Here is a 26,332-nt window from a genome sequence, read left to right as displayed (position 1 = left end):
ATGAAGTGCTGAGTTTTAGGCCTAGAGAATACAAGAGTTGTGGAGTCATGCAGGCTTCCACCAAGATTTCAAAAGAAGACTTTGGAGACTAGGCAGTGTGCCCCTGAGAATGTGGTATATAAAGCTGTGAAAGTGAAGCTGAAGATGCAGTGGAGATCCCAGAAACTTGAAGATGCCAGAAACATGGATCTTCTATGTAAGACCATGGGCCTTACCAACCACTCCAAGGAGCTGACTACAGTGAGGATCACCTGGGAGGGAACACACCAGACAAGTTGAGAAAGTAAAACAGACCTTTATTAGTCTGGCCAGATGGCACCCTCCAAGCAACAGGCTTAGAGAGGCACCTGGCTCAGAGTCTGAGGTTCCTTTATAGGGGCCACCAGAGGGAGCTTGGCAAGCAGCAGTACAGAATCGAGACGTTGGCGGTTAGGGGAGTGTTGTAGGCAATGGGTGTCTTGCGGGTTTTTTTGGAACAACAACAAGTACATTCCGGGAACTCGATGTCCCCATGGTGACCTGTAACAGAAGCAGACAAGATGGGGCCCTATTACAAAATGGAGTAACTTCTGTTCAGTCTCACATTCTACAGAGGAAAGACACAGTCAGTGAGCAGAGCCATCCCAAAAGAGAGGCTACATGGGCTCCAATTTGCACTGCCAGAGAGGTGAGGTTGCCCAAGCACTTTTAAACTCACACCACACCATCACTTCTCAGCCTTTTGGCTAAGATCAAGTGTAAACCCACACCACACCAGAACCTTCCCATGATGCTAAATATGAAGATACAGGGATTTAATATTTGTCCTGCTGTGTTTCAGTATTGCTTTGGTCTGATTCCTTTTATGTCCCTAGTCCTCCTTTTAGGAATGGGAATGTTTACGCTGTGCCATTCTATGTTGAAACTATTCAGCATTCTTTTTTATTTTCATAGGGGATCACAGTTAAGAGTTTGCCTTGAGTCTCATAGGAGATGAGAGACTTTGAATTTGAACATTAGACCAATACTGAAACTGTTAGACTTTGAAAACTCTCAGAGTAAATGCATTTTCCATAATGTGATGGACATGTAATTTGGAAGCCAATGGAAAGAATCTTATGACTTAGATCTAAAATTTTCCCCCAAAGTCTCATGCTTTTGTGAGGTAATTAAATTATAGGAATGCTATAGTCGTCTTAGATTTATCCATTTTTTAGATCAACAGTTGAAAGTACTCTTTGGATGTGGGCCACTTGGTTCATGACCTGCAAGTGTATACTCTTGTGCCCTGCACCCTCTTCCTTTCTCTTTCTCTCTCCCTTTCCTGGCTGACATGGATGAAAAACTACCTTCTACCTGGCCATTTCTGCCTTGGGGCCAACCACCTTTGGACTGAGCCCACCAGAAACTGTGAGTCAAATAAACCTCTTTTCCTTTAAGTTCTGGATGTGTAGTATTGTGTTCATTCAACAGAAAAGTGACTAATACATGTGAGTAGAAATGCATCCCTTTCTTTCAGATTCTCCAATTTATTGGAATATAAATTTTCAAAATAGTTTCTTATACTCCTCTGTATTTCAGTGTAATCTGTTTTAATTTTGAGTTTTTCCTTTCTAGATGAATTGATGTGGTTCTTTCCTTCCTTTGGTAAGTTTTGCTAAGGATCTATCAATCTTATTTATTATTTCAAAGAACCAAATCTTTGATTAATTTTATTTTTAGTCTTAATTTACTGATTTGTCCTCTAATCTTTATAATCTTTTCTTCTACAAGTTTTGTGTTTGCATTGCTTTTTTAGGACCTTGAGATGTATCATTGGGTTATGTATTTTGGTTTGCTTAGTTTTTGTAATGTAGACACTCATAGCTAGAGACTCACCTCCTAGAACTGATTTTATTGGGCCCTATAGATTCTGATATGTTGTCTTGCCATTGTCATGTGATTCTAAGGATTTGTAGATTTCTTCCCTGACTTTTGTGATTCATTGATCAGTCAAGAATGTATTGTTTAATATCCATGTCTTTGTGTAATTTCTCTGGTTCTTTTGTTGATGATTTCTAATTGCACTCCATTATGATATGACAGAATGCAAATGATTATTTCAGTTATTTTGTATTTACGTAGACATATTTTATAACCTAAAATATATTCTTTTGTATAAAATCCAGTGGATTATTGATAAAAATGTGTATTTTGCTGTTCTTAAATGAAAGACTGTAGTTATCTGCTAAATCTAGTTTTCCTATAAGGTGGATCTACTCTGACAATTCTTTGTTGAATTTTTGTTCTGGCTGACCTATTTGTGAAATTCTCCACTATGATGTGTTTGTATGTATGTCTTTTTATGTTGAATGGGTTTTGTTTTATAGAATTTTCTATGTCAACATTTCATGCATATATATTTATGATTATTGTCTCTTCCTGTTGAAGTGTTGCATTCATCATATGTAATGACCTTTCATTGAACTTCCTGAATGTGTATATTAATGTTTTTCTTCAAATTTGGAGACTGTCTACCAGGGTCTATGGCTGACTGAATGTTTTTGACAAGGAGGGGGAAAAGGCAAGGGAGAATGAAACAAATTCTCAAGATAGCCTAACAATTCCTATCAAGGTTTTAATGCTCTAAAGGAAGAAAAGCAGCTTCTGAAGAGAGAATCTGGAGACCATCTATTATTTTTGGACTGGGGCATGGACTAATTTTTGAATTCTGGCAGTAATGTCTTTGATGACATTTCTATTGTCATCAGTCTCTAGGCAGCAATTAGATTGAACTTTCTGCATATCTCTCTTTCTCAACATGGATCTCAAACCAGATTTTGTAAGTTGGAGACTTGGGGTCATAACATGTAAGGGTGGTTGTCTCCTGGGTCACAAACTGAGTAGGTTGTTTAAGAGAACAGGTTCCCCAATGTATCCCTGTACCTTTACAATAGGTATGACATAGCAAGGTTCTTGTTATGATTCTCTCAGAGCATGTGATGTAGATGTAGTAGGAACATCTCTCTGGAGATTTTTCTCCTAGCAGGGGCAAAGGAAGAACTATTACAAAAAGGAAAATAGACATATGTTGTCATTGTAACTCTGGTGATCTTCAAGCTTTGGCCATGCATGGACTGGTCAGCTTCTGGAGTGACCAGAGCAGGGCTGCTATATCCTCAGGCCTCAGCTGTGCATAGATAGATTAGTCAGCTTTCAGGGTGACTAGAGCAGAACTGATGCTTCTAGTGGTGGCTAAGTTCAACCATAGGGTAAGCCATTTCAGAAGATCTGGATCTTGTTGGATGATCTACTTCTCTTGGGCTGCCAGTTTTAGCTGACTGTAGTAGATCCAAGGCACAGTTCCTACAACTTTAACAGCAGTGAGGTTGGACAAGATTATAGTATGGGGCCTATCCTATGTGGAATCCAGGGTGATTCCATTTCTTGACCTAAACAAAGTCCCCAGGCTTGAAGGAGTGTACTGGGTCTGTCAGACCTATGGGCATTCTCTCTTGTACCCAGCCATGGATATCTTGCATGACAATTTCTAAAGCCTATATCTTCCCTTTTAGGGTCAATTTCCCTACTTCGCAGAGACCACCCTTGATTTGACCCACGACTTGGGTGGCTGGCTGAACAAGATCTCATAAAGGGACTATCCAGTTTATTTGGTGGGAGTGCAACTGACTCAGAGGACCATGGGCAGGACCTGACCCCATCTCAAGTGAGATTTTTTGGCAATATTTTTTAACAATTGTTTGAGTATCTGGCTTATGCTCTCTACTTTCCCTGAGCTCTGTGGTCAGTAGGCTATGTGTAGCTTTATTTTATTTTTAACATCTGTGAGAGTCTCTGGACTATATCTACTATTACTGTTGAATTCTTTTCTGTTGTTAGTGGAGGTACAGTTTTTGCATTTAGTAGATATTTACTCTATGTCAGTACAGAGGTACCTTGGTTCATGAACTTAATTCATTCCACAGTTCTGGTAAAGATGGCTATATTTGTGTTTGTGTGAAAAGATGGCTGTGATCACGTTTGTCACCCAAGGCAGAGTTTTCAAACAAAAAAAATTTTTGCCAAATACTTCTGTTAGTGAACCAAATTGTTTGCAAAAAAATCATTCATGAAGCAAAGCACCACTGTATTTGGTTTGTCTTTGTGTCTATTCTGTAATTATAAATCTGTTTCCTATGGTTAAGGGTGGTATATGATTAGTTCTTATGTCATGTCAATATCCACTTTGTGTTTGGCTCTACTATTATTGCTCATTTTATTGCTATTCCCAGGGTGGAATGATTGTTATTAATTGGTTTTGTGTGCCAGCACCTGGATTGTCTTTGTGTCATTAACAATATGGTAGTCAGTTTTTGGAAAACTGGGAACTGATTCAATAATACTCCACACTCCCCTGCCAAATTAATGAAGGGGGTTGGATCTTGGGACTGAAATAATGTCCTATAGTTATGATGCTCAGAGTGCATTGCTGAAAATCAGACACTAATTAAAGAGCTATCCATACTAGAAACAAAGTATTTCCAGTATAGTCAACCCCAAACTTAAGCATGTGTGTGTACACACACATACACACACAATATGAGAAGACAAGGCAACAAAATACCTCCAAAAACTCTCAACTCCTCTAGAGCTCATCCACAGGGCACTGCTTTGGAGGAAATCAAAACATACCCTGCTGAATTATTCAAAATTATGAAAGAGGAGATTAAAAACTAGATCTATAAGCTATACATCAAGCTCACAAAAGATATAACTAACAAATAATACACTATATAACAAAAGCTACACAAAGTGATGCAAAACATGAATAGTTTAGCAAAAAATGAAATTCATGAAAATATACCAAACAGAAATCCAGGGGAATAAAAATTATATTGATAGTATGAGCAACCCTAAGTGACCAATGTGGCAAAGTGTCAGAACTATAAGATAGGGTTAAGGCCAGTAACCATATACTCAATGATCCCTGAAAAACAACAAGAGAACATGAAAAATGAATCCAATAGTTGGTAGATTACACAAAGAAGACTAGCCTAAGATTAATTGGAATTAGTGAAAAATCAGAAGACAGTACAAATGGTATAAAAAACCAGTTCATGAAAATAATACCAAAAAACTTTCCAAACATGGGAAAATAATTTAACGTAGAGATAAATGAGGCATATATAACCCCGAAGAGCCATGAGCAGGAAAAAACTTCTCTACAACACATCATAGTCAAAATACCAGAGTAAAACACAAGGACAGAATCTTAAAATCTGTTAGAGAAAAACAACAAATCACTTATAAAGGTAAACCCACTAAAATTAAAGCAGACTTCTCAACACAAGGTAAACCTTAAAGGCCAGGAGAGTTTGGAGTGAAGTGTTTCAACCACCACCACCACCCCCAAAAAAACCTTTCAACACAGACTGGTATATTCTGCAAAACTATCTTTCAAATTGATGGAGAAATAAGATCTTTCCATGAAAAAAATTCATGACTATCAAATCAATACTCAAAAAAATTCTCAGATATCCTAGAAAGAGACAAAAACAAAAAGTTTAATAGAATAAATACACCAGGTAGAGTGAGCAGTACAGAAGATGGGGGAAATCAGCAACAAGAAAATAATGAAATGACAGTATTAAGTTAATATCTTTCAGGAATAAACGTCAATCTGAATGGTCTCAATTCACCAATCAAAAGGCACAGATTGACAAAATGAATTTTAAAAATCCAACAGTATACTGAGTACAAGAAATACACTTAATCCAAAATGACACTCATAGACTAAAAATCAAAGGATGAAAAACAATAGTCCTTGTAATGGAAACCTGAAAACAAGCAGGAATACCTTATTTTCAAAGTGCACTTCAATCCAAAACTGATCAAAACACACAAAGATCACTACACATTGGCTAAGGGAACAATTCAACAAGAATAGGTAGCAATTATAAACATATATGCATCAAACATTGGCATATATAAATTCATAAAACAAACACTACAGGACATAAAGGATCACATAAACATCAACATAATCATAGTGGGGGGCCTCAACAGTGTCATAAAAAGATCAACTGGAAAATGTCAATAGTGAAATATCAGAGTTGACCAAACTTTTCAATAAATGGACTTAATAGATATCTACAGAGTGCTTCAGCAAACAACAGAATATGCATTCCTCTCAGCAACAAATGATACTTTCTCCAAAATGGATTATGTATTTGCCTATGAAGCATGCTTTGGTAACTGCAAATAATCAAAATTATCTCATGAATATTATCACATCATAGTGCAATGAAATTAGAAATCAAAGTCAAAAGAAACCATACAGTGCCCAGGAGGAAGCTCCCCACTGCCATTCCACTGTTCTTAGGGCAGAGGAGGTGAGCCAATCCCAGCGCCCAGGAGGAGGCTCCCCTGCCACCATTCCACCACTCCTAGGGCAGAGGAGGTGAGCCACGTGGGGACCAGCAGCAACCCCCCACCCCGTGGAAATGAAAAGACACATAAACAAGCCTCAAAACCAGACTTCCAGATCACCTACAGCAACCCCAAAGGGAAACAAGATGAACAATCTGATACTCAACCACATGGACTCCCTGAACTGGCAACAAAAGAGGATCTGGAAAAAATGAAATCAGAAATAATTTCACAGATAACAGCAAAGACTGTGCCCATAGTCCAAGACATGATTAATAAATCTAGAGAGGACACAGATTAAAAAAAATAGAGGATCTGAGGAGCATGATGGAGTCCCAACATAGGAAACAAATGGAATCCATAAAACAGATGCAAACAGATTTCCAGAAGATTAAAAAGTCCATTGAAAGAACTGAGCCAGACATCATGACATAGGCCTATGACCCCAGTTATTTGGGAGGCTAAGATATAGGAAGCCAGCCTGGGCAATTAGCAAGACCCTTTCCCAAAACAATAAATAGATAAATGAGTAAATAAATAAAATGGCTGGAGATGGACCTCACTTTCTAATTTTAGTATATGTGCTGCTGAAGCGAGCACAACCTCACTTTCTATTACTACACTTTCTAGTGGGTGCAAGGCCCTGGATTCGATCCTTAGGACAACAAAAATCAACAAATTCTATACCTAAATATATGCAATTTCTATTTGTCAATCATATCTCATTAAATCCAAAAAAAGGCTGGAGTACTCAAACTCCCTGACTTCAAAACTAACTACAATGCTACAGAACTTAAAATAGGATGGTGCTGGAATAAGTATAAATATATAGATTAATGGAATAGAATAGAGAAGCCTTCACTTACATGGTGAGTTGATTTCTTATAAAGCTGCCAAGAAAACACAGTGAGAAAAGAGCATTAGCACTGCTGAATTTTACAAAACCTTTAAGGATTTATACACCAATATTCCCCAAACTCTTCAATGAAATTGAAAAGGAAGGAGGGCTTCCAAACTTATTTCTGGAACCTAGCATCACTCTGATCCCAAAACCTGACAAAGACCCAACTAAAAATCTACAGGCCCAGCTCCTTAATGAACACAGAGGCAAAAATCCTCAATAAGATACTGGCAAATAAAGAATGCAACAAATCATCAAAAGGACCATACATCATGACCAAGTAGGCTTCATCCCCATGTTGCAAAGGTGGTTTAACATACATAAATCAATAAATGTAATATCCTATATAAACAGAAGCAAGGACAAAAACACAATCATATCAGTAGATGCAGAAAAAGCTTTTGACAAAATCCAACACCCATTCATGATTTAAAAAAAAAAAAAAAAAAAAAACCCTGAAGAAAATAGATGTAGAAAGATCTTACCTGAGGGCCAGATTTAGCTCAGTGGTGCCACCACCTGCCTCACAAGCACAAGGTCCTGAGTTCAATCCCCAGTACCAAAAAAAAAAGATCTTATCTGAGTCTGATAAAAGCCATTCATGACAAGCTAATAGCCAGCACCATATTAAATGGGGAAAAATTGAAAGCTTTCTCTCTAAAACCATAAACAAGATAAGGATGCCCACTAATATCACTTCTGTTCAACAGGGTACTTGAAACATTAGCCAACTGGGCAAAAGAAAGCAATAAAGGGATACAAATAGGAAAGCAAGAAGTCAAACTATCATTTCCAGATGATGTGATATTCTGCATAGAAGACCCAAAGAATTCCATCCAAAAAAACTCTTAGAGTAAATAACAAATTTCAGAAATGTCACAGGTTACAAAATCAGCACACAAAAATCAACGAGCTGAGCATGTTGGTACACACCTATAATCTCAGCACTCCCTGGAGGCTGAGGCAGGAAGATCACTGAGAGTTCAAGGCCAGCCTTGGCTACACAGTGAGACCATGTCTCAAAAAACAAACAAAAGGGCTGGGGATTTAGCTCAGTGGTTCCACTGCCTGCCTTACAAGAGCAAGGTCCTGAGTTCAATTCCCAGTACAAAAAAAAAAAAAACCAAAAAACTGATAGCATTCCTGTACACTAATACCAATAGTGAACTCACTAAGAAAGAAGTCAGGAAAACAATACCATTAACAATAGCATAAAGAAAAACTAAATACCTAGAAATTAATCTAACCAAGGAAGTGAAGGACCTCTACAACAAAAACTACATTACTCTGAAAAGGAGATTGAAGAGGACATCAGAAAATGGAAAGATGTCCCCTCCTCCTGGGTAGGCAGACTGTCAAAATACTGTCATATTCCCAAAATTGATATACAGCTTACAGATATACAGATGCAATCCCAATCAAAATACCAAAAACATTCCTCATAAAACTAGAGAAAGCAATCTTAAAATTCATATGTAACTAGAAGAGACAGTTAGTAGCAAAAGCAATGTTGAGCAACAAGAGCAAAGCAGAAGGCATCACAATACCTGACTTCAAGTTATACTACAAAGCTACAGTGATCAAAATGGCATGGCACTGGCACAGTGGAATAGAGGATCCAGAAAAAACCCCAGAGACATTCAGCTATTTGACCTTTGACAAATAGATCAAAAACATGCATTGTAATAAAGAAAGCCTCTTTAGAAAGTGGTGATGGGAAAACTGGCTACCCATATACTAAAACCATATCTCTCACCATGCACCAAACTAAAATAAAAATGTATCAAAGATTTAAATATTAAAACAGAAACACTTGACTGAGTGGAAGATAAAATAGGTAAAACTCTTGAAATGATAGCTATAGGCAAGGACTTTCTCAACAGAACTGCTATTAGATAAGAAATAACAGCAAGAATCAACAAATGAGATAACATAAATTGAAATGCTTCTGTGCATCAAAGAAAACAATCAACAGAGTCAATAGACTACCCACAGGATGGGGAAAAAACTTTGCCAGCTGTTTCTCAGACAGAGGACTAATATCTAGAATATTTAAAGAATTCAAAAAACTTAGTCCCTCCAAATTAAAAGACCCAATCAAAAACTGGGCAAGTGAAATGAATACACTCTCCTCAAAAAAAGAAGTACAAATGACCGATAAACATATGAAAAATTCAACATCTCTAGCCATTAGAGAAATGCAAATTAAAACAATACTGAGATACCATCTTACACTGGAAAAAATAGCAATCATCAAGAAGTCAAGAACAACAAATGCTGGCAGGATGTGGTGGAAAAGGAACCCTCCTACACTGTTGGTGGAAATTTAATCTAGTACAAGTATTATGAAAATCAGTATGGAGATTTCTCAAAGAACTAAAATGAGAAATTTCATTTGATGGATGCACCTTTAGAGCATAATGTTAAGTGAAGTAATTTAGATACACAAGCTTAAATATCACATGGTTTCACATATATGAGAAATTCAATATATTAATAAAATATAAAATAAAAGACAGTTAATAGGAAAAATAGACCCCAAAAAAGTTACTGTAATGCAGCAGGGACAATGTATCTCAAAGAGTACCTTGACAGTATAAATTGTCTTATGTGTTTTATATGTTTTTTGGCCAATTAGTCTGATAGTTAATGTGTATGTATGAGAATTTGTGAAAGGTGTTGATTTATTCCTAGCATTACATTTTCTGTTGATGATTCCTTTGCTTTACTTTTTTTGTTATCTATTTGCCTCACTTGATTTCCATCTGGATTTTGGCCTTTGTTGGTTTTGTCATCTCTATACAGCTATTCCTGAGTATATTCTGGAGTGTTGGTTTGGTGGTGATATATCTCCCAGGTTCTTTTTTTTTTTTTTGTACTGGGGATCGAACTTGGGTCCTTGCACTTGCACCGCAGGCAGCAGAACCACTGAACTAAATCCCCGGCCCTTCTCCGTCTATTTTGAAAGAAGGTTTTGCCAGATGCTATTCTGGGTTGGAAGTTGTTTGCTTTTAGGGCTTACAATACTTCACTCCAGGCTCTCCTGGCTTATAAAGTTTGTGTTGAGAAGTCTGCTGTGATTCTAATGGGTTAACCTTTACACATGATATTTTTTTTTTCTCTGACACCTTTCAAGATTATTTTTATTGGATATCTGGAATTTTGACTAAGATATGTTTTCAGGAGCTTCTTTTTTCATTGTAGTTACCAGTAGATGATGTTCTGTAACCCTTGCTTACATGTATTTTAAAATCTTTCCTCATACTTGGGAAGTTTTCTATTACGATTTTTGTAAACAAATTCTTTATTCCATGTGTGCTGTCTTCCAGTTTCTCTCATTAGCCTTAGGTTGGTGTTGTGGCTTGGGTCTAGATGTCCCCCCAAAGCCTCGTGCAGTCTTTTTCAAAGGTAGCTAAATCTGGAATGTGATGCTAGGATTAAGGGCATGTAATTACTAAACCACTACACGAGTGATTGGTTTGGCACAGCTCTAATCCTGGTAGTCTGAATACGATAAAAGGAACAGAAACACACTGTTAAGGTCTCTTGTTGTTTTTGCTACCTTCTGGCCACCATGAACTGTTTCTCCTCTGGAAGCCCTGAGTGCCACACCACCCTGCCTCAGAGCCAGGGAACTATGGACTGAAACCTCTATGAACTGTAAGCTAAATAAACCTCTCTCCCGTTAACTTCAGGTGTTAGATATTTTCTCAGCAACAAGAGAAACGTTAACTAACACAGTTGGTCTTCTCAGTGTCATCTAGTAGCTGTTGGACAAATTTCTCTTGTTCTATTATTGTTTTTAAAGCTTATCTAATTTGTCATAGCTTACCTTTCTGTCCTCAATTTCAGAAACCTTCTCATTGGGCATTTCTGCAATTTATGAATTCTATACAATTTTTTATATCTGGCATTTCTGTCTGATGCATTTTTGGGGAGTTTATATTTTTGGTAAATTAGTCATTCAGGTTTTGAAAAATTTTGTTGAGATTTTCCAATTTTTTTTCTTCCATATCCACATTAGTTATTCTGTATGATAATTCCATGAACTTTTGGGTCATGTCCTCTTTGAACTTGCCAAGTTTCTATACCTCTTCTTTAATTAAGCACTGCTACCTGGGGTTTACTTTCCTCTCCATCAGTGCCCCCTAGATGTGTTGCCTTTTTCCCCACGTTTGTGTGTGTGTTTCTATCTACACAGATATATTTTTGGGCTGAGGGTTGAGGTCAAGTAGAGTGAGGAAAGATTATATTTTTAGTTAGAGTCTCCCTTCCAGTGGTATGTTCATGATTTTATTTGTCCAGAGATATTGTTCACCCCTTCTGCTATTTGATTTAAATGGCTTGGACTGTGTCACTGTGTTGCGATGAGACAATTACTAGTTACAACAGTATCAACAGAACTGATGACATATCAGTTATACAAGTTAAACCTTGAATTTACAGTTGCACCCTTTATCAGTACCCTTTACACCATATACTATTGCATTATTAGCAGTTCATCTGGATATAAAAGAAGGGAAGGGAGGAGATGGAGGAATGAGTGAAAGAAGAGCGTAAGTTAGGGGTAGAGAGATGGGAGAAATTATACTAGGTTAAAAAAATAGATTGAGGTCAGTTTTGTCAGAGGTTTTTTATAGTTGGGGTAAAAGCTTAATGTTGAGGGTTTTAAGAAGATATTTGTGGGGGCAGGGGTGAGATGTAGGTGAAGGAAGGTGTAATTTAGGGTTAAGGAAAGCTGTGAGGTTGTCAGAACCTGTTGATATACAGGCATACCTGGAAGAGGGAAAAAAGGCGAAGGGAGGCGAGGAGCTAGGTAATATAAGGAACAGTAAAAGAATACAAGACAGGACAGAAGGTTAGTATGAGAGAAGACGGGAATATAGGGGAAAACCTGAAAGGAAGAACTTAAAAAGTGGAAGAAATGAGTAAAAAAAATAAAAATAAATAGTCTTGCTACAGAAGCTAGAATTGAAGAAGGGATAGGGAGATGAGGAGAGAAAGAAAATAGCAACTAAATCAAAGCGGGGAAAAAGTAAGCAAAACAAAGTGTCAGGGAACCAGATCCAGTACTCTAGCAAGATAATGTGACCGCTGTGCCATAAAGCCTGCATGTCCTCACAACCCCTCCCTGTCTTACTGCAGTCTGAGCGAGCGGGCAGGCGGCCGGGTGCTCCAGCCAGCTGACTCCTGTCAGAGGGGGAAACCGTTCCTCGTTCATCCTCTCTCTGGCCAGAGTCTGGGGTGCGGGGCTCCCCACAGGAGCAGCTCCCCCAGTGTTGGGGACGGGTGCAGGGGAAGGGCTGGCTTCAGGAGTCTGACCTCTGTGGCTCCGGTTTGGTCCCTCAGCCCATCTGTGACTCTCAGGATGGCTGCTCCCCATAGCAGCTAGGGATAGGGTTACTGTGAACCAGCCGCGGCAGCTCGGCATCCTCTTTTCAACTATCCAGATGTTTGGTTTGATCTACATGTATCATCTTCCCTATTAATTTTCTGTTTCAGGGTGTAAGCCCCTCCCCCACTGCAGAAAGTCTTGTTCTCAGTGAATCACCTCTGAACATCTAGTCAGCCATGTTGAATTTCCTCCAAGCAGAGATTTTAGTGTCTACTCTAGAACGAAGAAACTGCTACAGGTCTCTTAAAAACACTTTAAGAATCCCTTACACCTTCATCTTCAAGATGTGAAATGTGCTTTCCAGAGCTCAGTCTTAGTGAGATAAACAAGAAAGTGCCCAGCTCTTCCCTCTTCCTCCTCCACTGAGCTGAAGCGAGTACACTCCAACAGGTGTCACATGCCTCCTCCTTGCCGCCTCTTGGCCCCTAAGAGGAGACTGCACAACTGGCTGCAGTGTCTCCCACCACCCCTGCTATTACTTCACAGGGTCCCCTCCAGGCAGAGCTGACAGGCACAGCTCAGCTGACCACTTTGGTTCCCGAATGGTAGGAAACTGCCCTTGCCAAGATTAAGACCAGGAGGGGCCTGGGACCCAGTGTTGTTAACCCTGAAATCCCCAAGCCAAGTGGACCATGAGCAATATGGCAGACCCTCCTGGAGATTCCTGAAAAGCAGAACCAGTCACCATCTCAGCCTTGCTATTTTCATGAAATGCCAGCTGTCAATAAAGAAGCTGCTTCTCCTGATGATCCAGTGAACTATCACCACGACAGCTGCAGTTCTCCTAGACACCCTGCACCTGCTCCAGATGTCTGCCTTGATGCAGGAGGCCTGACTTTACCCCAGGCCCAGATGACACCATGGCAGGACTGAACTTGGACCAAGCCCCAACCCACAAAGTGTACAGAACAGCAAGGGCCCACTGACGCTACATCTAAGCAGCACCCCTCCCACTCCTTGGGCTGGCTTAGGAGGGCTCCCTCTAGTGCACTGACTCCACACTGCAGCACAGGCCTGCTGCATGGTCCTGCTCATGATTCATTTCTCAGAGCATCTGCAAGGCCTTGTAAATCTACCCAACATTTTTATCTTGGGTAGTGTGGCCAGAGCAGATCACATTAAAAGGGATTATAAGAACTAGAGCCTACTGGCCCATGGGGTTCCAGAGATCAGCAGCAACCAATAAAGACCAGCAAAAATGGGCAATATCAACCAGCAGTGACTGGCATCAACACGCATTGAACAGCGCTAATGACCACCAACAAACACTAGAGGTGGTGGAGACAAGAAGTGTTGACAATGGTGACAATTTTAACTCACAAAGACCCATGGCATTTGGCAGGGAAGAGTGGAGACCCGCATAGAGTCCCACAGAAGCAGTGGGACCTGCTAGAAAGACTGCAGAAAGCTTCCAAGGGGGCAATGAGCCTTGGCTGCCAAGCACTGATGGGGTAGCTGGGAGCTACTAAGAGCCATAACACGGAGGGCCATGGGCACCCAGAGCCTAGAGCCCAGAGCTGTAAAACCAACGGATGAGAGCCTAAAAAGCAAGGCTTCTGCCTACAGTGAGAAAAATTAAGTGTATGAAACCGTGACCACAATGTCTGGAGCATAACAGATATATAACAGATATCAGTTTTTCCCATCCTGTGGGTCCAGGGGGTCTCACATATTGGGGTCTCACTGCCAGAGAGTAATTTTATACTCCACATTTTTCCAGAAGCTCAGTTTTCGTGAGTACAGCGACTAAGAGAGGAGAGCAAGGGGAGAAGAAGTGCACGCTCTCTTCAGCAGCTCTTCCTCACTGGGAGCTTTCAGCTCCTTCAGGCAGTTAGCGGTTTGGGCCTCATGCTGTCTACTACCGCTGAGACCACCACACCTGCAGCCTTCACTCCTTCCACCAGGGCATGCTCCACCTGCAAAGCACATCAGTTGGCAGGTAGTCAGTGCTCATCCCAGCTTGTCCTTCCCCACCTCCACCCCACCATTTCCCCCAGAAGCCAGCCTGCCTGGAATTCTAGAGGAGGAGCCAGCCTGCGCTGTCCTCTTTCCAAAACTCTAGAGCTGCAGGAGGCCAAGAGAAGCCGGGATTGATGAAGACAGACTACCAAGGCAGCTAGCTTCCTTTCCCCTGGAGCCATCTTCCACCTCAGGAAGGTCCTCTTCCTTCCTCAGAGCCATCCGCACAGGCTCTGCCTTCAGGTGGGCTCAGAGGCAAAGGGTCTGTACAAACGATCTACCTCTGCCACTAAGGCCCTCGTTCTACAACAGGGACTCCGAGCTAGGGGAACTCACTTGAACAGAATCACACAGTGAGTTGGTATCCAAGCTCAGCTCTGGGTTGTGCCTTGCGGCTCCTAGGCCCGGGGCTCTTCCCAATTGTGCCCTTGAGCCTTGGGTCTTCTATTCACAGAGAAATACCAGTGCTTACCAAGCCCCTGCCGTGGTGCAAGGCCTCACAAGGATGGGATTCAGGCAAGCAGAGAGTGCAGAGCACTGAGGAGGAAGACGCAGAAACATCAAAGGGGGAGAGGAAGTGGGTGGAGGCTGCCAATGTCCACTGAAAGGTGCACAACAGTAGTGGGGAGACCAGCGGGGCAGGGGGGCTGGGGAAGGGTGTGAGCCCAGTCTGCTCACAGAACATAAGAAAAATAAGGGGTAGTGCCAGGGATTTAGCTCAGTGGTTCTGCCACCTGCCTTGCAAGTGTAAAGACCCAAGTTCAATCCCCAGTACTAAAAAAGAAAAAAGGGGGGGCGGGGGGGTAGACCCACAGAAAAAGTATGGTCCACCTTTAATCCTCAGCTTTCTTCATCTATTTCCAATATACACTTCCTCTGTCAAGGCACTGAGTTTTAACAAGGATCACCCATTAGCAAATGCAGCCCAAACTGTTGCAGATATGCAGGCTTTCAGGTCTCTTAGTTTCTCTCTGCCTTTCACAGGGGAGGAGGGCCCAGGGCAGCACAGATGGGCTGGGCAGGGGTGAGTGGAGCAACAGCAGTCCACGGTCCCACAGCACACAGACCCACAACACAGCCGAGAGGCCAGGTGCAGGATGCTGGCTCAACAGCCTGAGCGTTCAAGAGGAGTTGGGAATCCAGATCTTCTTCTGTAATATTTCTGGTTTTTTATAGCTGCCAAGTAACTCAAACTCAAAAAACAATAGTATATGTGAGATGCCCCATGGGCTCCAAGTTTGCAACTTTTATGACAAAGTATCTACCTCCATCTATCCCCACTTTGTAAAGGAAGAAACAATCTCAGAAACAGCACCTTCGCCAAGGGGACCCTCAATAATGACTGAACCGGGACTCCAACCAGGCAGACTTCCTATTAGGCCAATGCTTTTCCTACTCCTTCAAGGGGAAATGGAGGGGTAGATGCCTCCTGAACCACCCAGGTCTGTAGGAACAGAAGCACAGCAGGAAACACAGTAGGACCAGTAATGGCTGTTCTGGTGACTGAGGAGTTGGCACAGCCCAAGAAAGCTCCACGAGGAGCCACAACCAGGCCAGGGGCCACACCTGCTGGCTCCTGGGAACACCATATCTGAGGCTGTTGACAAAGTGCTCGCAGTTCCCCTCAATCAGGTTGTACTGCACGATCTTGTTGATCATCTTCTTTGTGCGATGGATGATCCTGTCCACAGGCAAGGGCAAGTATGTCCCATCCAGCTTGTTGTTGACTGTCCAAGAGCAGCCGTGCAGCACATCCTCCAGACGACTGTATTTTACAACTGCACGGTTGCTAAAAACAGAAGTGATGCTGCCAACCTCAAAGTCCTCACCTGGAGATCAGAGACAAACAAAAGTCAGAAAATTGCTAGGGGTGGCAGGGGACAGCACCAGCTTAGCCTAAGACTAGAAGAGGAAGAGAGGAAGTAACCCTTTTCAAGGTAGCCTTCACCCAGCACTGTACTCTCAACTCTCCATCAGGCAGGAATCTCTAATTACTAACTCTCATGGTGCCTTACAGCGTGGCGTTGGACTGGACTGCACTGACCCAGCCAAGTCCTAGACCTTATCTTGTTTCCTGATCTCCACTCCCTACACAGGGGGCTGTCCACAACCACAGTGGTTCCAAGACATGCTTCCCTTTGTGGGCACAGATGAAGCCCAACAGTCAGGCCTCTGAATGGTGCCCACTCCCACCAGCATCCACCCAGAGCCCCTTGGGCTTTATCTCTCCTCAAATATGAGGATTTTCACTAAGGGTTTTTTGAAAATAGGGCTCCATAGCTTTGAAAAGCAGAGACACTGGAAACCTGCTACATTACCATATTTAATCCTTAGAAGAGATAGAGACTCAGAGATGAAAAGGAACCTGCCCAAGGCCAAGTAGATGGTCATTTAAAACCAGCTAGAAAAGAGGATTTTGAATGCTATCATCAAAAAGAAATGATAAATATTTGAGATGTGTATGCTATTTACTCCAACGTGATCATTACATGTTGAATATGTACCCATTAATCCTCATCTGTCTACTTTGTTGGATTAAGAAATGCCTAGCAGGGTTGGGGATTTAGCTCCGTGGCCCGTAGGTTTGATCTTCAGCTAATAATAATAATAATGCAAAAGAATGCTGAGCAGATTACTAAAGTATGTTCCTGGGTATATCTGGATGGATCATAGAGGCAGGATATCAATTAGCTATGTACAGTCCTTCATCCCTTCCTCTCGGGCATGCTTCTCTTCTCTGCTTCCTGGCTGCCATGAACTAAACAGCTTTGCTCCACCACATATTTCCACAATAATGTTCCTGCCTTCGTGCCAGCTGACCGTGCACTGACTCCTCTGTAACTGTGAGCCAAATTAAACCTCTCCTTGTTTAAGCTGTGGATGTTGGACATTGTGTCCCAGCAACACTGATACGCACTGATACTCACTGATACAGTATATATGTATGAGAACATCACACCGTAGCCCTAAATATCTACCATTATTATATCAGTTTTTTTAAAGATTGTTTTTCTACTATGCAGACATGTGTGCCTTTCTCTGCATAAGTTATCCAAGACCAAGAAATGTTCCTTGTTCTGAATATTTTCAAGAAAATCTTCTGACTTTACAAAAATTTGCAGCAGGTCAGCACCTGGGAGCAGAGATGGCAGAATCCATTATTAGAGGAACATCTGATGTGGGGGTATAACAGTTAAAGATATCTTTGGTTTTACAAGAGCAAAGCTCCTAGACTTAGCCTGGAAAGGAGAAGTGGGGATGAATTTTGACATTTATCAATTAGGTTCCTAGACAAGAAATAAGGACAAAAAGTAGATGGGGTTGAGAAAACAGGTGATGAGAAACTGACTCTACAGAAAGATTCAGCAAGGGGAGAGGCTGGGTCAAAGGTCAGGAGCTGCATCCAGGATGACAGCTGCAAACAAGCTGATGCCAGAAGCCTTCGGTGCTGTGTCCTTCTATAATTCCATTCAGTGAGACACGAAATTCAGAAGGTAACAGAGAGCACAGCAGCTCTCCCGCCCTGTCCTGTCCCCAGAGGCAACTACTGACAAGAGGGATCTGGGTTTCCAATTTTAGGAAAACTATTCCACACTCCTTTGTAATCTTCCCTTATTATCACCATCTGCTTCCCATCAAATTCCCACCAAACAGTAATCAACCATGCGTTCAGTCTGAGCCTTGTGTTCATGCTGCCCTGAGAAGTGAAATGAGTATGTGTGTAGTTTAGGGGAAGCAGCCTGGGGCACAGCAGGACAGCAGGAAGACAGGGCAGGACTGCAGGTGACAGAGGTGACCAGGAAGCCAGGAGCAGCATTTGGGGACAACAGGAAACAAGCGACATACAAGTATCTACTCCCCCCATCCCTAGGGTATCTCCAGAAATGCAAGGGCCAGGGTTTAGCTCAGTGGTGCTGCTGCCTGCACTGAAAGCACAAGGTCCTGAGTTCGATCCCCGGTACCAAAAAAAAGAAAAAGAAATGCAATGAATAATCAAAAAGTAAGGTAAATTATTGCATTTTAAAATTTTATTACAGTAAAAGACACACTGCCATGAACCCCCTCAGAATGTTTCCCCTCACTTCAAACACATTTATCCCATAGTTCTTGCCCCTTTCTGGAGGTCTTTTTGCCTGAATGTCTTTATAAGATACAATCAGATATATGGTAAATGTTGCTGGCAAGTGCCATCCAAAGGAAAGGCAGGCTCATAAAAATGTGACACCTTGTCTTCATCTACCTTATTCACCTGTTCTGGGACCATGCAATTTCTGCCTCTTCCCTACAGCAAAAATGACCAAGAGAGGGATACATTTTGAATTGATTCAGGACATGGAGACAGCCATAATAGCTCAACTACCAACATTCAGGAAAGAGGACTCCAGAGTTACTGCAGAAAGTAGCAAGAACAGTGGGGTAAGTGTGTCTAAAGCAAGGGGGAGGCTTCTGAGGGAAACTCATGGCAGTATCTTTTACTGTAAAAAAAAAAAATGTCTTCTTAATTTCAATTCCGTATCCACTCTTACTTGGGGGAGCCAGATGGACCACACAGTCGTCTTCCACATAGATGGCCCAGTGCTCATAGCCAACTCGGAAAATCTCAATCAGGTCTCCAGGTCTGGGTCTTGGTTTGCCCTATGATAGGGGAAAAATTATAAATTCCATATGCCCAGAGAGTCTTTGGGGATCAACTGTGAGTGCTTTCACTTTTCAGAAAGAGCCCCAAGCTGGAGAGAGCTCTCTTCACACAGAGGACCCAGGACCCCCTCTCCTGCTGCCACTTACACACCACCCTGGGCACACCAACATGCGCCCTGTCATAGGAAACTGAGCTCTGTGAGCCTTTCTCCTTTGAAGTGGGCCAATGCAGGAGTGGGAGTGCATGGGGCAGGGCCTCCTCCAGCGGGGCTGGGAGGGGGAGCAGGATGCCAGTCAGGGCGTGGCACAAGGATGCCTGGTGAACTTTGCCTCAGCTGGGAATCCTTGACCTCATCCCCTGCACCCCTGACGTGATGACCTTTCTGGGGTCCACTTCACGGGGAAGCCGGTCCTCCCCAGCTGCCCTGACCCCCTCTGCAGTCCTCTCCATGGCCCACCTGCAGCCACAGCCCCTACCCTGAGTACCCACTCCACCAGTGGAGTGCTGCAGACAGCAGCAGCCTGCCCAGTTCGGTGGACCTCTTGACAAGCAGGAGGCTGAGCTACCGCTGCGTGAGGCCTGAGCTCTGTCCCATGCCCTGAAATGCCTGGAGGGTGTCCTCACAGCTTCGTCTCATGTCATGTCTAATAATTCTTTGCTTTCCTCCCATTTAGCCCACTGTGCAGTTTCCACCTCCTAAATGGACTGAGACTGCTAGTACAGTCTCCCAGAGGTGCCTAGAGAACAGGGTTCAGCTAACAGGTATTTTGGGGAAGGGGTGAGCAGCATAAACATGAAGGGGGGTGTAAGTGTCACTATGATGAGCAAGTGCACTGTTACAAATATCCACTGCTGTCCCGGCACTGGCAATCCCAGTCTGTGGTGGTGCAACCTCCACTCTGGTGGACATGGAGGGACTCTGAGATACCTCAGCAGTAGGTGGGTGTGCACACAAGCAGGCATGTGTGAGGTTAGGGGTGTGCTGAAGTGTGAGAATCCATATACATGACATAAACATGCTTGCACATATGTACAAACACGAGATGAACACACATGAGTATCTGTGGGTCCGTAAGTGTGAGGGTGGCTAAGTGTGCTCACAGTGCCCACGTGTAACAAGTCCTTGTGCTCCCCCCAAGAATTCATTTCTTGCAATAACCAGAACTCTTTCATCCTTCCTACTCCAGGAAGGTGCTGGATAACACAAAATTTCCACCTATGTTCTAAGTCTCAGGCTCCTCTTGTTTGCCATCTCTCCCTACCTTTTGCCTGGGGGTGGTGCCGGGAAGAGGTTTGTTTACTGATGCCTCCGGGAAAACAGCCCGGAACAGAGGAGCCACCCAGCCACCAGCTTCCCAACAGCACTGCCCCTTATCCCAAGTGTGCAGTGACTTTCCCACCACCAAGTCTAACTCCTGCAGGGCTGTGCATCTCCTCCCAGCTCCAGCCCCACTTTCCTGGCTGAAGACAGTCATTGGCCAGAGCAAGAATTCACAAAAGTGAAGGGGATTTTCACTTGTTTCTTTTAAAAATTTTCTGATATAATTTACAATCCCATAAAATTCATGCAGTTTAAGTGTACAATTTGATGATTAGTAATTCAGAGTTTGTGCAACCATCACCATGATCCAATTTAGAACAAGACCACTGTCCCAAATAGACTCCTTATGCCCATCTGCAATCATTCCACTTCCCACCCTCAGCCCCAGCCAACCTTGTACCCACAGTCATGTCCCTTCGCCCCCTACCCTCCTCAACCTCCTGCCCAGACAACCACTCAACTGCTCTGTCTTGGCAGATTTGTCCCTCTGGACTCTTCACATGTGCAGATCATGCCACCTGTGGTCTGTGCTCTGGTCTCTCTCCGTTGGCATGTCTTGGCAGGATCACAGCACGCATGGCCTGTGCCCTGATCTCTCATATTGCAGCAGGAGCTACACCCCATCATGTGGGTGCACCCCACGTGACTTAACCACTTTGCTCTTTTCCAATATGCTTAGCTATTCTGGGTCCTTTGTATAAAATTTGTCTAAATCTTAAGACCACCTTGTCAATTTATACTAAAAAAAAAACTTACTGACATTTCAAGAGAGATTACATTTAAATGATAGATTAATTTGCTGAAGATTGCCATTTTAGTATGATAGAGTTTTCCAATCCACAAACATGGACTTTTTAAAATTAATTTTATTGGTACATTTTAGATATACATAATGGTCACATTCATCATAGGGAATCTGTACCTGTCCATGATAGATCTTGATTCTTCTTTTTTCCGTTCCGCCCCCGACCCCCGCCCCCCCGCTCCCTTCAACCCCTCTTCCCCTCATTTACAAAATCTGTTTCCATTTTTTCCTTCCAATCTTTCTTTTCCTTTTCCCCTCCTTCTTTTCCCCCTCCCCCCTCCCTAGTTCCCATTCCCATTTGAATCTTTTCTTCCCATTTCCCAATATCTATTATACATTTTGGTCCTTATTTACATTTTCAGTTTCTCACTCCAGAGAGACAATGCAGTATTTAAATATGTATGTCCAATTTATTTCACTTAAGAGTATGGTCTCAAGGTGAATCCATTTACCTAGAAATGTCTCAAGCTTATCCTTCTTTATAGTAGAATGATACTTCATTGTATAAAAATACCACATCTTTATCCATTCATCAGTTGATGGGCATTTGGGATGTTTCCAAGATTTAGCTATTACAAACTGTGCTGCTATAAACATGGATGTGCATATATTGCTGTGATATAACGCTTTTAATTCTTTTGGGAAGCTATCAATAAGAGGAGTAGCTGGGTCAAATGGAACACCTAGTCTTAAGTTTTCTGAGAAATCTCCACACTGATTTCCACAGTGGTTGCACCAGTCTACACTCCCACCAACAGTGGAGTAGGGTTCCTTTTTCCCCACAGCCCTGCCAGCATTTGTTATTGGTTGACTTCTTGATAGCAGCCATTCTTTCTGGGATGAAATGGAACCTCAGTGTTGTTTTAATTTGCATTTCTCGAATGACCATTGATGTTGAACATTTTTTCATATATTTGTATTTTGAACTTCTTCATCTAAGAAGTAGCTATTCATTTCAGATACCCATTTTGGAATGGGTCTTTAAATTTGGGGAGTATGATTTTCTTTTAGTTCTTTATATATTCTAGATGTTAGCCCTTTGTCTGATGAACAGGTGGCAAAATTTTTCCCACTCTGTGAGTTTTCCCTTCACTCTGTTGGTGGTTTCTTCTGCTGTGCAAAAGCTCTTTAATAAGATGAGATCCCAGTTGTTGATTCTATTATTTCTTGTGTGATTGGGGTTTTTTCATAAAGCCTTTGCCTACACCTATATCTTCAGAGTTCTACCTATTCTATGGTCCAACAGACGTAGGGTTTCTGTTTTAATATTTAGGTCTTTGATTCATTTTGATTTTAATTTTGTTCATGGTGAGAGATATAGGTCTAGTTTTGATCTTCAGCATGTAGAAAGCCAGATTTTCCAGCACCATTTATTAAAGAGGCTATCTTTTTTCCAGCGAAAGTGTTTGGCCCCTTTGTCAAAGATGAGGAGGCTGAGTGCGTTTGGAGTTATTTCTGCATCTTCTAATCTGTTCCACTGATCCTCAGGGGTTTTTTTTGTTTTGTTTTTGTTTTTTGCCAGTCCCATGCTGTTTTTATCACAGTAGCTTTGCGGTATAATTTCAAGTCAGGGATTGTGATGCTCCTTCCCCTGCTTTTGTTGCCCAGAATTACTCTTACTATTCTAGGTCTCTTCTGGTTCCAAACAAGTTTTAGAACTGTTTTCTCTAATTCTATGAAGTATGCTGTTGGTATTTTAATTGGCATTGCATTAGAAAGGTATCATAATTTTTTAAGTATGGCAATTTAAACTATATTGGTTCTTCCTACCCAAGAACAAGGGATATCTTACCATGTTCTGAATCTTCTTTGATCTTTTTTCAGATTACTGTAGTTTTCAATTTAAAGTCTTTTACATCCTTCATTAAATTCATTCCTAAGTATTTCATTTTTTTCTGATACTATTGTAAAAGGTGTGGTTGCCCTAATTTCTCTCAGTGAGTTTATTTGTATACTAGAATACTATTGATTTTTAGTGTTGACTTTGTATCCAGCTATGTTGCTGAATTTGGCTATTAAATCTAGAAGCCCTTTGGTGGAGTTTTGGGGGTCTTCTACATCATCCACAAATAATGATAATTTAACTTCTTCTTTTCCTATCTTTATTCCTTTCATTTCTCTCTTGTGTAATTGTTCTGGCTAATGTTTCCTGAACTATATTGAACAGGACTGGTGATAATGGGCATCCTTGTCTTGTTCCTGATTTTAGAGTGAAATTTTTCAGTTTTTGACCATTTAGTATGTTGGCTATTGGTTTGTCATACGTGGCTTTTAGCAGATTGAGATAAGGATCATCTATTCCAATTTTCTGTAGGGCTTCTATGAATGGGTGGTGGACTTTGTCAAATGCTTTTTCTGCATCTATTGAGATGATCATATGGTTTTTGTCCTTGGCTCTGTTAATACAGTGTATTACATTTATTGATTTGTGTATGTTGAACCTTACCTGCCTGCATCTTGCTTCCATGTTTTCTCATTTTCTATTTTTTTAATTTGTTTTCTGCATTGATGCTTATAAATTGCTTATGGTAGGTAGCTTTATTACTAGTAGAGAGACTTCTTTAAGAAATGACTACTCTTCAGAGATGTCTTCTAGTTGTAGCTGGCTTCTGGCTTTTGAGTCTGTCCTAAGATTCTGTCTCTTCAGTTTATTAGGGATAAAAGAATTACTGCCTATTTGGCCTATTACCCAGTTCTTTGGTACTAGACTATGGTATTGTTTATGACTCCCAGGCAATCTCTGTATTGGCATACAAGGAAGAACAACTGATCATAACAACTATCTCACCTTGGCTAAAGTAGTACAGTAAGTAATAACAATAGCATCAAGCACAGTCTAGAAAATTACAAACTGTGGTAACTGTTAATTTGCTGCCCTTAACCATAGGTACAAGATTCATAGTTACATAACAAAATCTAAAACAAATCAGAAAGTTACATACAGTAAATATCCCCTCAATACAGTGCTTTTACCCTGGAGAGGAAATTTAAAAGGGATGAGAAAAAATAGAAGAATAAAAGAAGAGAAAGGGACTAGAACCAAAGCTGAAGGACAAAGGAAGACTACTCAAGCTTTGGGAAAGTGGTGAAGAAGACAACAGGGGGAAAAAGAAGGAAAAGACAAGAACTAAACAAAACCCAAAAAAACCCTAAAAACAATGTTCACACTCATGATAAAACAAAAACAAACAATCAAGAAAAAAAAAGAAATTTCTCTGTGATTTCAAGCCTGTGGTTATTTTCTGAGGTCTACAATTTTGTGGTAGAGTCCAATTTAGATCCTATCTCTGTTGTCACTGACAGACAAAGGAGGCAGACAGAGCCCAGATCCATGCTGGATGATTCCCTAGAGGGGTGATTTGCTGTTTACCATTGTTTATCTTCCTGGAAGCTAAAACATGGACTTTCTTTTTGTTTAAGTCTTCTTTAATCTCCCTTACCAATACTTTGTAGTCTTGCTTTTTGTATTAAAACTTATTCCTGATTATTTTATACTATCATGAATGAAATTATTTTAATTTCATTTTCAGATAGCTTATAGTTTACAAAAATATCACTGTTTGTACATTAATCTTGTATCAAATTTATTGGACATGTTTTCTAATTCTAATAATTCTGTAAAGGAGTATTGGTAGATTCCTTAGATTTTCTGCATACATTGATTAGAAGTGGTAAGAATGGGCACCCTTGCCTGGCTCTTCACCTGTCCTTTATCATTAAATATATTAATTATGGACTCTTTGGACATTCTCCTTTTAAGGTTAAGGGCGCTTTCACTGATAGTTAAGAGAATTTTTATCACAAATGGAAGTTATATTTTGTCAAATGCTTTCCTGGGAATTTTGGAAGAATTCTATGAATCTGGTCCTTTACTCTATTAACATGGTACCATACATTAATTGATTTGGAGGTATTATACCAAAATTGTATTCTCATAATGAATTTCACATAATCATTGCATATAAATCTTTTTGTGTGTTGCTAGATTCAGTTCGCTGGTATTTTTCAAAGGATTTTTACATCTATATTCGTAAGTAATATTAGTTTGTAGTTTTCTAGATATATCTCTGGCTTTAAGATCAGGGTAATTACTGTCCTCATAGATTAAGCTTGGAACATTTATTTTCAGATAGAGTATGTGAAAGATTGGTAGCTTGTTTTCTTTAAATGTATGGTAGAATCCCCAAGTGAAGTCCTCTGAGCCTGAGTACTTGGTTTTATTTTTGCCATACTGGGGATAGAACCAGGGCCTCACACATGCTAGGCAAGTGCTCACTACTAAGCCAAATTTCCAGCCTCCCTAGTAATGATCCTTACCAGTCTGTAACATAGGTGATGAGCCCCTCCTTTCATTCCTTGATTTTGGCCATCTGAATTCTTTTTTTCTTGGTTCTGTGTAGCCAAAGATTTGTCAATTTTTTGTTTTCAAGGAACTACCTTTTGGCCTCACCGATCTTTCCCTATTGATTTGTTTTCTAGCTCACTGATTTCTACTCCAGTAATGATTTCCTTCCTGCTGCTTGCTTTAGGTTTAGTTTGCTTTTTGTTCCCTCTAGTTTTTTAAGGCTGGAGTTTAGTGATTTATTTTCTAGTATAAGCATTTACAGCTATAATTGTTCTAATCATTCCCTTAGCTGTACCTCATAAAATCTGACATTTTGTTTTTATTTTCATTCAGCTCAAAATATTTTCTAACTTGTTTGTTTCTTCTTTGACCCAGGAGTTTAGAACTGTGCATTTTCATTTTCAAATACTTGTGGATTTCCCAAACTATCACTGTTAAACTGATTTCTATTTCAACTTCATGTTATCAAAGAAAATATTTTGTATTATTTCAATGCCTTTAAATTTACAGAGACTTGCTGTATGGCCTAGAGTGTGGTCTATCATGGAGGACACTCAGGTATCCTCGAGATGAATATAAA

At 41.0% G+C, this 26,332-nt stretch overlaps 1 protein-coding gene across 3 annotated transcripts in view; it reads right to left on the bottom strand.

The window, feature by feature from the left end:
- Nucleotides 1-279: 279 nt before the first annotated feature.
- Plaat5 (phospholipase A and acyltransferase 5) overlaps nucleotides 280-26,332 on the bottom strand; it is a 33,292-nt gene continuing 7,239 nt past the window's right edge. Inside the window, exons 3-6 of one of the 3 annotated variants that reach the window (XM_087203811.1) lie at nucleotides 19,169-19,277; nucleotides 16,209-16,471; nucleotides 14,563-14,599; nucleotides 280-519 (exon numbers count right to left, since the gene is read on the bottom strand). In XM_087203811.1, the coding sequence (XP_087059937.1) occupies nucleotides 371-519; nucleotides 14,563-14,599; nucleotides 16,209-16,471; nucleotides 19,169-19,277 (558 nt within the window). In that variant the 3' untranslated portion in view covers nucleotides 280-370. Of the gene's footprint in view, nucleotides 520-14,562; nucleotides 14,600-15,957; nucleotides 16,472-19,168; nucleotides 19,278-26,332 lie in introns of all 3 variants that reach the window. The other 2 variants (XM_004874433.3, XR_015448312.1) reach the window with 2 other exon arrangements.

The sequence above is a fragment of the Heterocephalus glaber genome, unplaced genomic scaffold, assembly GCF_053883595.1.
Source record: "Heterocephalus glaber isolate CG9 unplaced genomic scaffold, H.glaber_assembly_v1.0 deba00001806, whole genome shotgun sequence".
Classification (NCBI taxonomy): Eukaryota; Metazoa; Chordata; class Mammalia; order Rodentia; family Bathyergidae; genus Heterocephalus; species Heterocephalus glaber.
This window is presented reverse-complemented; position numbering and strand designations above follow the sequence as displayed.